Consider the following 17,375-nt stretch of genomic DNA (forward strand, 5'->3'; position numbering starts at 1 on the left):
TCAGGTTCTCTGCCTGTGTCTGACAGCAACCTGTTTCTGAAGCGTTTTTCTCAAGGACTCTTTGACGTCCTTGTTTCGCAGGCAGTAGATGATGGGGTTGATCATGTGTGTTAGGACCGTGCAGAAGAAGGAGATGACTTTTTTTGGTACCTCAGCACTGTTGATGATGGGAACCAAGTAGACAGTGATCTGAGTCCCATAGAAAAGTGTCACCACAATGAGGTGGGAGGAGCAGGTGGAAAAGGTCTTTTGCCTCCCGGTGTGGGAGGGGATTCTCAGGATGGTGCTGATGATACAAATGTAGGACGCCAGAGTGAGCAGAAGGGGTACAAGTGTCCAGAGAGCAGCGACAATAAACGCCACCAGTTGCAGAATCTGGGTGTCATCACAGGCCAGCTTGAGCATGGGGGTGAAGTCACAGAAGAAATGGTCGATTTCATTGGAATTGCAGAACGTTAATGTCCACAAGAAAATATTGACTGTGGCAGAGCCCAGAAAGCTACTGAGCCAGGACCCTGCCACTATCTGGCAGCACACCCGGCCGTTCATCAGAGCTGCGTAGCGGAGGGGGTGGCAGATCGCCAAGTACCGGTCATAGCACATGGCTGTGAGCAGCAGGTTTTCTTCACATGACAGGACAGCAAAGACATACAACTGGACAATGCAACCCTTCACGGGAACGGTCCTGTGCCTGGTAAGGAGACTGGCCAGCAGCCGGGGCAGGATGGTAGAAGAGAAGCAAGTCTCCAAGCAGGCCAGGTTCCCCAGGAAGAAGTACATAGGGGTGTGAAGGTGCGGGTCAGTCACAACCAGCACAATGATGAGGAGGTTCCCAGCCAGCGTGACAAGGTAGATCATTAGGAAGGTGAAGAAGAAAAGGGGCTGCAGTTCAGGGTCATCTCCAAATCCCAAGAGGACAAATTCCACGATGGGCGTTTTATTTAGTTTTTCCATGGCACATTTCTAGAAAGAGAAATGACAGACACAGAGACACACACAGAGGCTACGTCAACACTGGCATGATTTTCCGGAAATGCTTTTAACGGAAAAGTTTTCCGTTAAAAGCATTTTTGAAAAAGCACATTTAGGTTGGCAGGATGCTTTTCCTTGGCCAATCTAGACGCTGTTTTCTGCAAAAAAGCCCTGATCACCATTTTTGCGATCGGGGCTTTTTTGTGGAAAACACTACTGTGCTATCTACACTGGTCCTTTTGCACAAAAGTCTTTCGGAAAAAGACTTTTGCCCAAACGGGAGCAGCATAGTATTTCCACAAGAACACTAATGATCTTACAGGAGATCGTCAGTGTTCTTGCGGAAATTCAAGCGGCCAGTATAGACAGCTGGCAAGTTTTTCCACAAAATCATATGATTTTGCGGAAAAACTTGCCAGTCTAGACACAACCAGAGAGAACAGAGGGAACATTGCTTTGTTCTGAAAATGGCATGAGCCACAACAGTCACATGAAGGGAAATAAAACACACACACAGCACAGTCAATAAACGAGACACTTTGATGAGGGACAGGTCCATCAATGGCTGTTAGCCAAGGTGGGCAGAGAGGGAATGGCTTCCTTGGTTTGTCAGAGAATGGGAAGGGGTACTTTGACTGTAGATAATGGGAAATCAACTTCGCACCTGGGTTCTCCAAGCAATGTGAAATTTACATCCTTTGGCCTGTTCTATACTGAAGGGGAAAGTTGATTTCAGATATGCAGCTCTGGCTGCAATAATTACGTAGCTGGAGTCAAATATCTGAATTCATGTTTTGGCAACATCCATGCAGCGGGAGGTTGACTGGAACACATGCACCTGTCAACTTCCCTTACTCCTCATGAGGAGTTTGGTTACCAACACCAACGGGGATGCCCATTCACTTCAAATGAGCAGTTCTACAATAGACCCGCTCATTTGAACCCCGGAATATCGACTGTGTCAATGTCGATCTTCTCTGTGGTGTAGACAAGCCCTTACACACAGGCGCTGTGTCTAGACTGGCCAGTTTTTCCGGAAAATCAGCCGCTTTTCCCGAAAAACTTGCCAGCTGTCTACACTGGCTGCTTGATTTTCCGCAAAAGCACTGACGATCTACTGTCCGAAATCAGTGCTTTTTACGGAAAAGCTTTGACGCTCCAGTTTGGGCAAAAGTCCCTTTTGCGCAAAACTTTTGTGCAAAAGGCCCAGTGTAGACAGCTCAGATTTGATTTCAGCAAAAAAGCCCCGATCGCGAAAATGGCGGAAAAAGCACATCTAGATTTTTTGCGGAAAAGCGCATCTAGATTGGCACGGACGCTTTACCGCAAAAAGTGCTTTTGTGGAAAAGTGTCAGTGCCAATCTAGACACTCTGTTCCGAAAATGCTTTTAACGGAAAACTTTTCCGTTAAAAGCATTTCCGGAAAATCATGCCAGTCTAGACGTAGCCAGGCTGACACTGATGTTTTTTCTTTGCTAAAGCAGATTTCATTTTAACTGGGATGCTTCTCCTGTCACACTGATCATATCCAACCAGCTGCACCCTGATCCTCACCCTCCCTCCGGGTGATCTGAGGTAAGATTAGTCTTTGCGGTACATTTTCCAGTCTCTTCTACAATGGCAAGTTTTTCAATTATCTCAGTAAAGGGAACTTTGAGTTCCTGCCAGGAAGCGTGGATTCTACAGGGCTTCTTGGTGTATTGACTATTCTTCCCATTCACAGAAAAGAATTTATTTCCTGGCTGGAAATTTCTCCTTCTCCTGAGATGACGCAAACCCCCTTGATGTTCCTGCTGGCGGGAATTTGAAATTATAGTATGAGTGAGTGTTACTGTGTGTTTGTAGAAAGGAAAAACAGCTGAATAAGGTCAGTCTCATGGCGAACTTCAAGGGGGAAATCATGGAAAACAATGAATTCCAAAGGGAAAATAGTGGAACATGCAGAACGGTTGGCCCAAAAGACAAGCAAAATTTAAGAAAAAGAATGTCTGACTACAAAGGAAAATAATGGAGACAGAACATCTGATCTCAATGCATATTGGGGTGCATTAGGAGGACCATTGACAGCAGACCTAGAGAAGTGATTATTCCCCTTTATTCGGCACTGGGGAGGCCACATCTGGAGAATTGTTTCTAATTCTGGGGCCCCCATTACAGAAAGGATGTGGACTCATTGGAGAGGGTCCAGTGGAGGGCAACCAAAATTATTAGGGGGTTGTAGCACATGACCTACAAAGAGGGGCTGATGGATTCTGGCTTGTTTAGTCTACAGAAGACAAGAGTGAGGGGAAATTTGATAGCAGCCTTCAACTAACTGAAGGGGGGTTCCAAAGAGTATGGAGCGAGGCTGTTCTCTGTGGTGGTAGATGGCAGAATGAGGAACAATGGTCTCAGGTGGCAGTGTGGGGGGTCTGGTCAACCTGTGGAACTCCTTGCTAGAGGAAGGCTAGCACTTTAGCAGGGTTCAAAAAAGAGCTAGATAGATTCATGGAGGTTAGGTCAATCAATGGCTTAATAGGGTTGGATGTTGGCCAGGATGGGTAGGAATGGTGTCCCTAGCCTCTGTTTCTCTGGAGGTGGGTGACAGGGGAGGGATCACATGAAGATTACCTGTTGCGATTCCTCCCTCTGGGGCATCTGGTATTGGCCACTGTCTGCAGACAGGATACTGCACTAGATGGACCTTTGGTCTGACCTAGTCTGTCCGTTCTTATGTTCTTACATTCTAGGTTGCATATGAGGAAAAACGATTTCCCTAGAAGGGTGGGGAAGCACTAGAATGGGTTACCTGGGGAGGTGGTGGAAGTTCCATCCTTAGAGGTTTTGACATCCCAGCTTGACAAAGCCCTAGCTGGGATGATTAACTTGGAGTTGGTCCTGCTTTGGGTAGGGGGCTGGATGTGATGACCTGAGGTCTCTTCCAGCCCTAGGATTCATGAAAAGGAACGTCTCATTTTAAAGGAAAATAATGGAGACAGCACTTCTGCTCTCAATGCAAATCTTTGTTTTTCTGATATATTATGTGGTAGCAGAATGGCAAAATGGAACCAGCGTCAATTCTGTTTTCTAGTAACTAAGATCCCAAGTGAAGGAACTCTTGGCTAACACCCCCGGGTCAGTTGGAGAAGGACCAGAGAAGAGCAACACGAATGATGAAAGGTCTAGAGAACATAACTTATGAAGGAAGACTGAAAGAACTGGGTGGCTACGTCTACACTGGCATGATTTTCCGGAAATGCTTTTAACGGAAAAGTTTTCCGTTAAAAGCATTTTTGGAAAAGCACGTCTAGATTGGCAGGACACTTTTCCAGAAAAGCACTTTTTGCGGAAAAGCGTCCGTGGCCAATCTAGACACTCTTTTCCTCAAAAAAGCCCCGATCACCATTTTCGCGATTGGGGCTTTTTTGCAGAAAACAATACTGTGCTGTCTACACTGGCCCTTTTGTGCAAAAATCTTTCGGAAAAAGACTTTTGCCCAAACGGGAGCAGCATAGTTTTTCTGGAAAAGCACTGATGATTTTACAGTAGATCGTCAGTGCTTTTCCGGAAATTCAAGCGGCCAGTGTAGACAGCTGGCAAGTTTTTCCGGAAAAGCAGCTGATTTTCCAGAAAAACTTGCCAGTCTAGACACAGCCGGCTTGTTTAGTTTGGAAAAGAGAAGATTAAGAGGGGACATGACTGTGGTTTTTAGGTATCTAAAAGGGTGTCACAAGGAGGAGGGAGAAACTTTGTTCTTCCTGGCCTCTGAGGATAGAACAAGAAGCAAAGGGCTTAAACTGCAGCAAGGGAGGTTTAGGTTGGACATCAGGAAAAACTTCCTACCTATCAGGGTGGTTAAGCACTGGAATAAACTGCCTAGGGAGGTTGTGGAATCTCCATCCCTGGAGATATTTCAGAGCAGGTTGGACAGACACCTGTCAGGGATGGTCTAGATGTTACTGGGTCCAGCTGTGAGGGTAGGGAACTGGACTCGATGACCTCTCGAGGTCCCTTCCAGTCCCAGTATTCTATGGTTCTATGATCTCTGAACCTGCAACTCCAAACACCGGCCAAGAAGATTATAAAGCCACCATGTGAATCCCCATGTTGGCACTGGCTGGGATTCTTAAGGAAACTTCTGGGAACGAGATTCCCAACAGCTTTTGAATATCAGCTGCATTTGACAGCCCAGCCTTCGAGCATCCTCCTGCTTGCTGTGCAGAATGGGAGGGCGGGGGCGTTGATGTCAGGGCATCCCCTTGCTTCTCTCCTCCCTGCCCGTCTGTGCCACCTCTGCAGAGCAGGGTGGGGAATGACAAAGCTCAGGAGCTAAAGAGCTCAGCCCCATGGCCTGAGCCTTCTGGTGTGAGTCCCTTCTGAAGAGACAGCGCACAGCGTCTCATAGACTTCCCCAGCAGTAGGTGCACACACAGTCTCTGTCACACACACATCCACGCACACACTCACACATAGTCTGTAACTCCAGCTCCATCTCTGGCTGACACCCATACTGCCCCTTTCACACTCACCTCCCAACACACTGGTGTTGGTGTTGTGGTTACTTCCTGCGCTGTACAGAGACTCTCAATCAGTTTGTTGTTCCCAAGTTCTGCGACTGTAGGTGCCTGGGTGGCTGTCGCATTTCATTTAGGTCATGCTCCAAACAAGCGCCTGACCCACAAAAGGTGGATGGTGCAAACAGCAAACAGAGCAGAGCGGATGAGCAGGAAATGCGCAGACGCACACTGAGCACAGCACGCAGCTTAGACTGACAACACACGGGCAGTGTCTCACCCCGGAACACTGACACCAGCAAACTGGCGGGTTCTCAAGGCACAAGCTGCATTTGCTGCGCCGGTTGGGTTTCTCGGATTTCCAGTCACAGGCTAGAAATCGCTCTAGCCTGGGTCCAGCCCTTCCCCCCGGCTCTGCCTTTGTTCCTCAGGTCTTTGCCGGAGCCCTCGGGTGCGGGGAGTGAAGAAGAACGGCCAAGATCATCCCCAGCCTTTTATAGCTTGGCCACAGGGCTGGCGCCGCTTGTCTCAAGCCTTGGGTCCCAGTCCAGTGTGTGGAAAAAAACAGACACGGCAAGAAGGTGTCTAGGGACACGGGGCCTGGTCGCCTGCCCTCAGAGAGTCACAACAACCATTAGTGACGGGCTCTCTGGAGTGTTCTCGGGAGCCTCACCAGATGGAAGATGTTTTTCTCCAAGGCCTGTATTTCCCCTAATGCTCATTCATTAGCCTGAATAGACCCTTCGCAAACAACTTACCGAATTCCTGGAATGTCCCCCCATCAACAATTATTGCCCACCCCTGCCCCAGCCGTTATCTCCAACTGTTCTGCAACTCCTTGGCTACGTCTAGACTGGCATGATTTTCCGGAAATGCTTTTAACGAAAAAGTTTTCCGTTATAAGTTTTTCCGGAAAAAGCGCATCTAGATTGGCAGGATGCTTTTCCGCAAAAGCACTTTTTGTGGAAAAGCGTCCGTGGCCAATCTAGACGCGCTTTTGCGCAAAAAAGCCCCGATCGCCATTTTCACCATCGGGGCTTTTTGGCGGAAAACAAATCTCTGCTGTCTACACTGGCCCTTTTGTGCAAACGTTTTTCGGAAAAAGACTTTTGCCCAAACGGGAGCAGCATAGTATTTCCGCAAAAGCACTGACAATCTTACATGAGAGCGTCAGTGCTTTTGCGGAAATTCAAGCAGCCAGTGTAGACAGCTGGCAAGTTTTTCCGGAAAAGCAGCTGCTTTTCCGGAAAAAGTGGCCAGTCTAGACACAGCCCTTGTGACTACACTGCTCCCTGCTAATGGTCAAGGCATGTAGAGATCAGGATGCATCTGTACAGAGGTATTATTGCAGGAACCCCCATCCTGACTTTTTTCACTGTCAAGTCTCTTGCCATCCAGATCCTGGCTCCAGTCGCTGACTCACTGAAAGCTTCATTATTGAGATGTAGCCACAGCCACTCCTCCAGCTGCGGCTTCACATGAAAGGACAAAATTCCTTGAGCCTGTCAGGAAACTCTCAGGATCAAGTAGGAAAGGGGGAAGAACAGGAACCCACACTCAGGTGTGTCTTCACATTCTGTGTGTGGAATATGATTGTTTCCTGACAGCCACACTTCTTGTCATTGAAAACTGTTGTGACACAAGTACAGCGATTGTGTTATTTACACCTTGGATAAATTGGTGTTACCTCCTGAGAGGCGGTGTCCCAGGCAGAGAACACGGGTGTTATGTTCAAATCCCGATCACTGGTCTCCCAGGTGACTGAGGACAAGTTCCATCATCTCTCCGTCATACCAGGCAAACTTTCCAACTATCTGGGCAGATAACTCCCACCAATGTTCTGATGCCCAACTCCTGCCTGGGCCTTGGAAACCCCTCTTCCAGTCTCTGCGACAAGGATAGTGTTGGGAAATAATATTTTCTTGAGAAAAATGAAAAAAAAAAACCTAATATAGAAAAAACCCAACAACATCCATAAGAACTTAAGAACAGCCCCACCAGGTCGGACCAAAGGTCCACCCAACTCAGTAGCCTGTCCGCTGACAGAAGCCAATGCCGGGAGCTCCAGAGGGAATGAAACGAACAGATAATGATCACGCGATCTCTCTCCTGCCATCCATCTCCACCCTCTGACAGAGACTAGGGACACCATTTCTTACCCGTCCTGGCTAATAGCCAGGGGTCAACAAATATACTAGCTCGCTCGCCCGTGGCGAGTAGATTTTGCCAGCTGGCGAGAGCAGGGGTGGACTGGCCCGGTGGGCCATTGTGACAGGCTGGCCGAAGCCCGCACTACAGGCGGCACGGCCCCATCCGATCCGCCGGCCGGGTGGAGGAGCAGAGCACTGCTGGGAAGGGGAAAGTGTGGCAATTCTCAGTGCCAGGCTGCCCGCGTGCAGCTGCGGTGTGAGGAGGCGGGGTGCTGGCAGACGATTTTAAAGGGCCACATGTCCCCGGCAGCTGGCTGCAGCCAGCCAGGCCCCGCCCCGCCGAATCCAGTCCTGCCACAGCCCCAGCCCCCTCGCCGGCGAGAGACCGTTCCCGGCTGACCACCCGGCTTGCTACACCCACCCCATGCCCCATCTGGCTCCTGCTGCCCATTCCCCATGCCGCCCCTCCACCCTGGATCCCCTGCTCTTGCACCCCGCACCCTGCACCCCCTGATCCCTGCCCCCCCCCCAGCTCTGTGCTGCCCATTCCCTGCACTGCCCCAGACCCCAATCCCTCTGCCGCTCCCATTCCGCTTGAATTTCAGCAAGAGCACTGACTTTCTAATGTACAAAATCAGTGCTTCTTGCGCAAATACTATGCTGCTTGGCTCTGTCTAGACTGGCAAGTATTTCTGCAAATTCATCTGCTTTTGTGGAAAAAGTTGCCAGCTGTCTACACTGGCCGCTTGAATTTCCGGAAAAGCCCTGACGATCTCATGTAAAATCATCAGTGCTTTTCCGGAAATACTATGCTGCTCCCGTTCGGGCAAAAGTCTTTTTCCGAAAGACTTTTGCGCAAAAGGGCCAGTGTAGACAGCATGGCTACGTCTACACTGGCATGAATTTCCGGAAATGCATTTAACGGAAAAGTTTTCCATTAAAAGCATTTTCGGAAAAGAATGTCTAGCTTGGCAGGATGCTTTTCCGCAAAAGCACTTTTTGTGGAAAAGCATCTGTGGCCAATCTAGACGCGTTTTTCTGCAAAAAAGCCCCGATTGCCATTTTCGCCATCGGGGCTTTTTGGCGGAAAACAATACTATGCTGTCTACACTGGCTTTTTTGTGCAAAAGTCTTTTGGAAAAAGACTTTTGCCCGAACGGGAGCAGCATAGTATTTCCGGAAAAGTACTGACGATCTTACAGGAGATCGTCAGTGCTTTTGCGGAAATTCAAGCGGCCAGTGTAGACAGCTGGCAAGTTTTTCCGCACAATCAGATGATTTTGCGGAAAAACTTGCCAATCTAGACACAGCCTGGGAGTGCCTTCAGGTTATCCTTCTGCCAGGCCAATGTCATCAACCCATTCTTCTGTGAAGTCCCCCTGTTCCTCAAGTTGGCTTGCTCCGAGAACTACGTCTAGACTGGCATGATTTTCCGCAAATGCTTTTAACGGAAAAGTTTTCTGTTAAAATCATTTGCGGAAAAGAGTGTCTAGATTGCGCAAAAAAAGGCTCGATCGTGAAAATTGGGGCTTTTTTGCTCAAAAAAAGGGCCAGTGTAGACAGCAGAGATTTCTTTTCCGCAAAAAAGCCCCCATCGCGAAAACACGATCAGGGCTTTTTCGCGGAAAAGCGCGTCTAGATTGGCCACAGACGCTTTTCCGCAAAAAGTGCTTTTGCAAAAAAGCATCCTGCCAATCTAGACGTGCTTTTCTGAAAATGCTTTTAACAGAAAACTTTTCCATTAAAAGCATTTCCGGAAAATCATGCCAGTGTAGACATAGCCCCAGTGTGCATGGCGGAGTAGAGGAAGCCTGCGCTCAAGGCTCTGGTGGCCAATTGGACACAAGGTCCTTTGTTCGTCACTTGCTCCTGGGAGAGTGGCTGGCAGATCGCGACCTGTCGGTCATAGGCCACGATAGGGAGGAAGAAATGATCCATTGCTCGGAAGATGAAATAAAGGAAGACCCAGGTGACACCCAGGATAGGAAATCACCCGGGGGGGGGGGAGGGCAGGAGGCAGCTGGCCATGGATCTGGGGAGGGTGACGGAGATGGAGCCCAGGTCCATAATGAGCAGATCCACCAGATAGAAGTACATGCCAAGCCAGGAAGTGGCTGATCCTTACTCCGGCCCCCTCCCACTTTCTCCCTAGTCTCCCTACCGGCCACCCCACCTCATGCTGAAGTAGGCTCAGCCCATCCACCTGGGGCAGGCTCTGGCCTGGTGACGTAATCCCACATTTGCATAGTGTCAAGTATCAGAGGGGTAGCCGTGTTAGTCTGAATCTGCAAAAGCGCCGAGGAGTCCTGTGGCACCTTATAGACTAACTGAAGTGTAGGAGCATAAGCTTTCGTGGGCAAAGACCCACTTCGTCAGATGCATGTAGTGGAAATTTCCAGAGGCAGGAATAAATAGTGATCTTCAGCCCATCCTGGACAATGATCCCTCGCTCTCACAGGCCTTGGGAGGTAGGCCGGTCCTTGCCCACAGACAACCCGCCAACCTGAAGCATATTCTCACCAGCAACTACACACCGCACCATAATAACTTGAACTCAGGAACCAATCCTTGCAACAAACCTCGGTGCCAACTCTGCCCACATATATACACCAGCAACACCATCACAGGACCTAACCAGATCAGCCATACTGTCACTGGTACATTCTCCTGCACATCCACCAATGTAATATATGCCATCATGTGCCAACAATGCCCCACTGCTATATACATCGGCCAAACAGGACAGTCCCTACGTAAAAGAATCAATGGACACAAATCTGATATTAGGAATGGCAACATACAAAAACCTGTAGGGGAACACTTCAATCTTCCTGGACACACAATTGCAGATCTAAAGGTAGCCATCCTGCAGCAAAAAAACTTCAGGACCAGACTTCAAAGAGAAACTGCTGAGCTACAGTTCATCTTTAAGTTTGACACAATCAACTCTGGCTTAAACAAAGACTGTGAATGGCTTGCTAACTACAAAAGCAGCTTCTGCTCTCTTGGAATTCACACCTCCAGATCAGCTGCTAGAAGTGGGCCTCATCCTCCTTGATTGGATCCACCTGGTCATCTCCAGCCTGATTCTGGCCTGCATATTTATTCCTGCCTCTGGAAATTTCCACTACATGCATCTGACGAAGTGGGTCTTTGCCCACGAAAGCTTATGCTCCTACACTTCAGTTAGTCTATAAGGTGCCACAGGACTCCTCGTCGCTTTTACATTTGCATAGGGATCCCAGAGGCCTCTGCGGGCAGCTGAGCCCCACAAAAGTGGGGAACCCCGCAAGCCCTCTGGGTCTGGCTGAGCTGCCAGGGGCGCCGGAGGTATCGCTGCTCGGGGCACTTCGCACCCGTCTCCCCCCTCCCCCCCCCCACACACGGTACCGGGCCTCGCCCTGAGCTGGGAGTCGGTGGCCGGGAAGAGGTGACGCGCCGGCGGCTCTTTAGGGATCTTTGCGCAGTGGCAATATCGTAGCCCGTGAGGTTCATCCGAGGCGCGATTATTGCTAGTTGAAAACTTTTCCCAATATCCCGCCATGCCGATTGGAAATCTAGTCGGCACCGGCAATTTTTGGGGGTCTCTACGGGGACCAGCCATTTGTGTTAATATAAGAGCGAGTTTTACGTTTCCGTGTTTGCCTGCAGTTATTGGTTCGGGTCTCAGCTGGGTTCTTCGTGTCCCGTTTTAAATTTTTGCCCGGATTTCGGCTTCCTGCTGATCGCCCGCGGGGCGCTGCGGAGTTCAGGACGGCTCCTGCTACTCTCCCCTTCGGGCCCCGCAGCGGGGAACCCGCCTCGTGTCCGCCGAACAGCGACTAGGAAAGCTCCGTTCCCGCCAGACCGGCTGCGAAAGGAGCGCAGCGCAAGAGGCTTCGCGCCGCATCTCGGCTCCCTCCTGCCCAGCGGAGCTTGGGGAACGGAGGGGCAGGGAGTGGGAGGGGCTTTCCCCGCGGGGGCAGGGGGAGGGAGTGGGAGGGGCTTTCCCCGCGGGGGCAGGGGGAGGGAGTGGGAGGGGCTTTCCCCGCGGGGGCAGGGGGAGGGAGTGGGAGGGGCTTTCCCCGCGGGGGCAGGGGGAGGGAGTGGGAGGGGCTTTCCCCGCCTGGGGGGGGGGCGGGGAGTGTGAAGGGCTTTCCCCGCGGGGGGAGGGGGAGGGAGTGGGAGGGGCTTTCCCCGCCTGGGGGGGGGCGGGGAGTGGGAGGGGCTTTCCCCGCGGGGGCAGGGGGAGGGAGTGGGAGGGGCTTTCCCCGCCTGGGGGGGGGGGGCGGGGAGTGGGAGGGGCTTTCCCCGCCTGGGGGGGGGGGGCGGGGAGTGTGAAGGGCTTTCCCCGCGGGGGCAGGGGGAGGGAGTGGGAGGGGCTTTCCCCGCCTGGGGGGGGGGGGGCGGGGAGTGCGAAGGGCTTTCCCCGCGGGGGGAGGGGCGGGGAGTGTGAGGGCTCTGGGCTCCCGTTGGGTGGGGGCGGTGTCTTATTGCGGGGGAGCCGCGCTCTGTCTCCTCCCGGGGCTGTGACCCCGCTCCCCGCACAACCCGCCTGGCAGCTTCCCGGGGCAGCCAGAGCCCGCGGTTGCATCACGCGGCATCTCTGTGCCGGGTCGGGTCCTCCCCCCTCCCCCCACAGGGGAGCCCCGGGCCGCGTCCCCCTCCCCGCTGCTGGGTCCTGGGGGCTGGGGTCAGAAAGTCCCTTCCCGCCTGTCTCCGGTGCCCGGCCGCGGGCCCCTCGTTACACCCTCTGGGCGCACGGGCCTGGCCAGGGCTGTTTGTCGGGGGAGGCAGAGACCTTCCCGGGGACACGCTGCGGGGACCAGACGCCTCGAGCCAGGGTTTTGTCGCTGTTCCTCCCGCGACTCGTTCCCGGCCCGCTCCGCCCGGCGTGGGAAGCGGGGGAAAGTCCTTCGAGAAACCAGCCAGTGGCGCGGGGTAAATCCTGCCCGAGTTTTAAATCCCCCCCACGGGTCGGTGCGTTTTCACAGCGCGCTCCGTGGGCGCGTGTCTGGTTCCCTGCGGGGCCCCGCGCTCCCTGGGCCCGCAGCCTCCCCGGCTCGTTAGACGCCGCTTCCCCTTTTTGCGCCAGGCCCCCGTTGCTCCGTGTCACTGTGAGTGTGAGGCTGCCGGGCGCAGTAATAGGTGCCGGTGTCCGCAGCTGTCAGCGAGCGGAGCTGCAGCGAGAACTGGTTCCTGGCGGAGTCAGGGGAGATGGCGATGCGGCCTTGGAGAGGCCGGGCGTAGGTTGCGCTCCCGCTATACGGATACACAAACCCCACCCACTCCAGCCCCTTCCCGGGGCGCTGCCGGTGCCACTGCCAGTTGTAATTCGGAGCGGAGATGGAGAACCCGGAGACGGCGCAGCTCAGGGTGAGGGTCTCCCCGGGCATCGCCGCCCCCGGGCCGGACTGGACCAGCCGCACCTGGGAGAGGACACCTGGGAAAAGGGAAAGAAAGCGAGGAAAGATGTAGCCACCGAGTGTGTCTCTGTGTGACCCTGATTCCCCCACGTGCCCCACGGACACTCACAGCCGGGGGCGGCGAGCAGGCCCAGGAAAAGCAGCAGAGGCTCCATTCCCGTTCCCAGGCACTGAGGGAAACTCCCCCGCGGGCCGGGCCGGGCTGTGTCTGGGCGGACTGAGGATCCTAGAATCCTGGGTTTGTATTTACACAGGCAGCCCCGGGGAGGGATTTGCATGCGGGCTCCGCCAGGAGGTTTAAAGGGAGGGAGCCAGGACTGGCCGGCCTCAGAGTCACACACCCGCTGCGTGTCTCAGCCTGTGGCCCAAAGTCACTTCACGGGGGCTGGAGTCCTTCATCGGGAATCGATGTCCCGAGGATCGGGTCCCGGCCCTCGCTGGGTTTTTGAATCCCGCCCGACGCCCTGGGCCCGGCTGGGAAATACAGACGCCAGGAGGCGCTTTCCGGAGCCGCGAGACTCTCCCGGGAGGGTCTGGGGGGGAGGGAGCCGCAGCTGCGGGGAGCCAGAGGCGGGTTCCCGGCACCGGAGAGTGAGAAGCCGCCTCAGTGCAGGGCGAGCACTGGGCAGGGCGCGCGGGGCAGCTTGTGGCGCTGGGAGGACGCAGCCCGGGGCTGCAGGGACACAGGGACCGTCTGGAGCACTGGTTGGGGGAAATGCATCGCCTGGTGCCAGGGGCTTTCCATGGGGAGAGACGCAGAGACACTGGGTGACAAAGCCGGCTGGGCCTGCTGGGGGAGGGGCGCGTGCTCTGGGTACCAAAAAAAATGGGACTTACTCCGTGTGTGTGTGTGAAGGGCCGCTGCCCCCTACTGGGGGGAATGGGACTTGCTTTGTGTGTGTCTGTGAAAGGCCGCTGCCCCCTACTGGGGGGAATGGGACTTGCTCCGCTTGTGTCTGTGAAGGGCCGTTGCCCCCTACTGGGGGGAATGGGACTTGCTCCGTGTGTGTTTGTGAAGGGCCGCTGCCTCCTACTGGGGGGAATGGGACTTGCTCCGCTTGTGTCTGTGAAGGGCCGCTGCCCCCTACTGGGGGGAATGGGACTTGCTCCGTGTGTGTTTGTGAAGGGCCGCTGCCTCCTACTGGGGGGAATGGGACTTGCTCCGCTTGTGTCTGTGAAGGGCTGCTGCCCCCTATTGGAGAGAATGGGACTTGCTCCGTGTGTGTCTGTGAAGGGCTGCTGCCCCCTACTGGGGAGAATGGGACTTGCTCCGTGTGTGTCCGTGAGGGGCCGCTGCCCCCTACTGGGGGGAATGGGACTTGCTCCGTGTGTGTCCGTGAGGGGCCGCTGCCCCCTACTGGGGAGAATGGGACTTGCTCCGTGTGTGTCCGTGAGGGGCCGCTGCCCCCTACTGGGGAGAATGGGACTTGCTCCGTCTGTGTCCGTGCCCTTTACTCCCTTCCGAAGGCAAAGTGACCGTCCTAGTGCACATAACGCCCCTGGGACAGACCCAGGAACAGGCCCCGCGGGATGGTTTTTAGCTCTCAATTCCCGGTCTGCCAGCCACTGAAAAGGCAGGAAATGCCTCTGTTCTCCCAGTGAGCGTGACACCTTTTCTGTGGCAGCTGAAGGGGAGGCCGTGTCCATAAATTCTTCCTGGGATTTTCTTAAAGTCCCGATGTGCGTGCGGGTGTTTTGTTCGAAGTTAATTCAATGCGTCTGTGTCTCTTTCTCTGCAGGGGCCCAGCTATCGCTGGAGCCTCCCAGTGCGAGGTAGAAACTGCTTCCTCTTTTTCTGCCAAGCCCTGCGTTGCTCCGTGTCACTGTGTAGCGGGCGCAGTAATAGGTGCCGGTGTCCACAGCTGTCAGCGAGCGGAGCTGCAGCGAGACCTGGTTCTTGGCCGTATCCCCAGAGACGGTGACTCGGCTTTGGAGAGACGGGGCGTAGGCTGTCTCCCCGCTGTTATATGGGTACACAGACCCAACCCACTCCAGCCCATTCCCAGGGGGCTGCCGGATCCAGCTCCGGCTGTAATGCTGAGTAGAGATGGAGAATCCGGAGACAGCGCAGCTCAGGGTGAGGGTCTCTCCGGGCTTCGCTGTCCCCGGGCCAGACTGGACCAGCTGCACCTGAGCGAGGACACCTGGGGAAAGGAAGCAAATCCAGGAAGGAATTAGCCGCTGAATGTGGGTGCGGCTCCCTAATTCCCCCACGTGCCCCACGGACACTCACAGCTGGGGGCGGTGAGCAGGGCGAGGAAAAGCAGCAGAGGTTCCATTCTCGTTCCCAGGCACTGAGGGAAACTCCCCAGCGGGCAGGGCTGTGTCTGGGCGGAGACTGAGGCTCCTAGACCTGGGGCTGGTATTTAACCCGACAGCCCCTGAGCAGAGATTTGCATGCGGGTTCCCCTGGCCAGGTATAAGGGACGCCAGGGGATGGGCGCTCAGCACGTGGCGATGTCCCCTCGAGGACAGGTGTCCCCATGACACCAGGCAGACCCTGCGCTCAGCTAAGCGCCCGCAACGTGACAGGAGGGGGTTGGGGGAGGGCGGATTGCAGGGTGCAGGGGACCGGGCCCTACACGGTTTGCATGGGGGTGTGGCCCAGCGGAGGTGAACAGCCGGGGGAAGGATCCGCTGCTGGCGGAGCATTGGAGACTCAGACATCTCCCAGGTGCGAGGGTGAAATCCTCCGGAAACCCTTGGCCCGCGGGCTCCTCTAGAATGTGCCGGGGCCTGCACAGGACACAGACAAGGCCGGGAGATGCCCAGAGGGGGAGTCTCTCCCGGGAGGGGCAGATGGAGCAGGAACCGCAGCTGCAGGGGGAGAATCTGGTTTCCGCCCCACAGACTGACGGGGCAGCAGCAGAGCATCGTAGGACTGGAGGGGCCTGGAGGCGCCTTTTAATCCAGTGCCCGGCGCTGCTGGCGGGGCTGAGTTTTATCGAGACTGTTCCGTGTTGTCTGGGCTGCGTCGGAACAAGGGCTGTGGCCGCAGGGACAGATCCCCACAGGGGAACGGACCAGCTTATCTCTCTCTCGGTTAGAGACGGGCCATTCGCAGCAGGGGGCGGGGCTGCAGATGAGGAATCTCTAGGGAAATCACGTCACGTCCCCCCCCCCCCCATAGCCCCATCTCCGCGCTGACACCCCAGTTCTGAGACTCCCCTCACGCCGCGTGGCGATGGGCGCCTGGATTTATGATTCCGCCCCAGATAGCTCCCTGGGGCGGTCTCCCCGGGGAAGCCGGCGGAGGGGTCCGGCAGTTTTGGCTCCATCTTGCCGACTTTCCTCAATCCAAACAGGAGCCGGTTTCCATCTGCTGCCCAAACCCTCCTGCCACGTGTCCTTGCGCTTGTCACTAACCCCGCCCCCTGTCGCTAACCCCGCCCTTAGCTCCACCCCTGTAGCTAACCCCGACCTTAGCCCCACCCCTGTCGTTAACCCCGCTCTTAGCCCCGCCCCTGTCACTAACCCCGCCCCTAGCCCTAATCCTGTCGTTAACCCCGCCCCCTGCAGCTAACCTCGTCCTTAGCCCCACCCGCTGCAGCTAACCCCGCCCTTAGACCCGCCCCCTGCAGCTAACCCCGCCCTTAGCCCCACCCCTGCCGCTAACCCCACTCTTAGCCCCGCCCCTGTCGCTAACCCCGCCCTTAGACCCGCCCCCTGCCACTAACCCCGCCCTTAGCCCCACCAGGAATCCCCTCAGCGGGAAGCGCCTGGACACAAACCCCAGGGAGCAGGGACCAGGCGGCAGAGCGCGGCGCGGGCAGGAGCTGCTGAAGCGGGTCAGTAGATTGTGACTTTCGGGCAGCGCCTCCTTCCCATGCCCAGGCGCATCCCCGAGAGAGCTGCAGCTACTGGCCCCAGCGCCGCGCCGCTCACAGCCGGTCCGGGGCAATGGGCCGACCGGCAGGTCCGCTCTGTCCGGGCCTGGAGTCACTGACACGCGCGGCTCGTTCCTGCCGGACCCGCGCAGAACAGGCCCGTCTGCAGGGCCCGAGTGTGGCCCCTGCTGTACAGACATTTCATGGTGGGTGGCTGCAGATTGTCCAGTCCCATCTCGCAAGCATCGCCCCGCCCTGGGGCACCAGGGTCACGGTCCTGCGTGGGGTCCTAGACTGAGCCAGAGGCTCCGAGCCTCACTCCCTGGGATCCCCGTTAGCTTCTCTGAGAGGAGCCGTGTCCCATCCCGACCGGCCTGCGCTCCCCTGCGCCCCCGGCAGGGCTGTTCGGCGCGTGTCTCTGCTGCCCCCGTGCGGCGGACGCGGGAAGTTCCGCAGCTCTGGTTTGTGAACGAGCAGCCGCAGGGCTCGTGTCGCTGTGTCTCTCGCACAGTAATAGCGGGCGGTGTC

At 55.4% G+C, this 17,375-nt stretch overlaps 1 protein-coding gene, 1 non-coding gene and 1 gene segment (V, D, J or C); 1 reads left to right on the top strand and 2 right to left on the bottom strand.

Annotated features, from left to right (window-relative positions):
* Positions 1 to 954, bottom strand: LOC142821107 (olfactory receptor 1E16-like). The gene has a single exon (XM_075911912.1). It carries the CDS (start codon positions 952 to 954, stop codon positions 1 to 3), a length of 954 nt encoding a protein of 317 aa, XP_075768027.1.
* Positions 955 to 11,070: 10,116 nt separating this feature from the next.
* LOC142821410 (U4 spliceosomal RNA) lies at positions 11,071 to 11,211 on the top strand. Its single transcript, XR_012898184.1, has one exon. It is a non-coding gene; the product is annotated as a U4 spliceosomal RNA (small nuclear RNA).
* Positions 11,212 to 14,730: 3,519 nt separating this feature from the next.
* On the bottom strand, positions 14,731 to 15,299 carry LOC142821108 (immunoglobulin heavy variable 4-38-2-like). The segment is given in 2 exon segments: positions 14,731 to 15,164; positions 15,254 to 15,299. Coding segments are annotated over 2 exon segments (480 nt in total).
* Between the last annotated feature and the right edge of the window lie 2,076 nt (positions 15,300 to 17,375).

This window comes from Pelodiscus sinensis, chromosome 30 (assembly GCF_049634645.1).
Source record: "Pelodiscus sinensis isolate JC-2024 chromosome 30, ASM4963464v1, whole genome shotgun sequence".
Taxonomy (NCBI): domain Eukaryota; kingdom Metazoa; phylum Chordata; order Testudines; family Trionychidae; genus Pelodiscus; species Pelodiscus sinensis.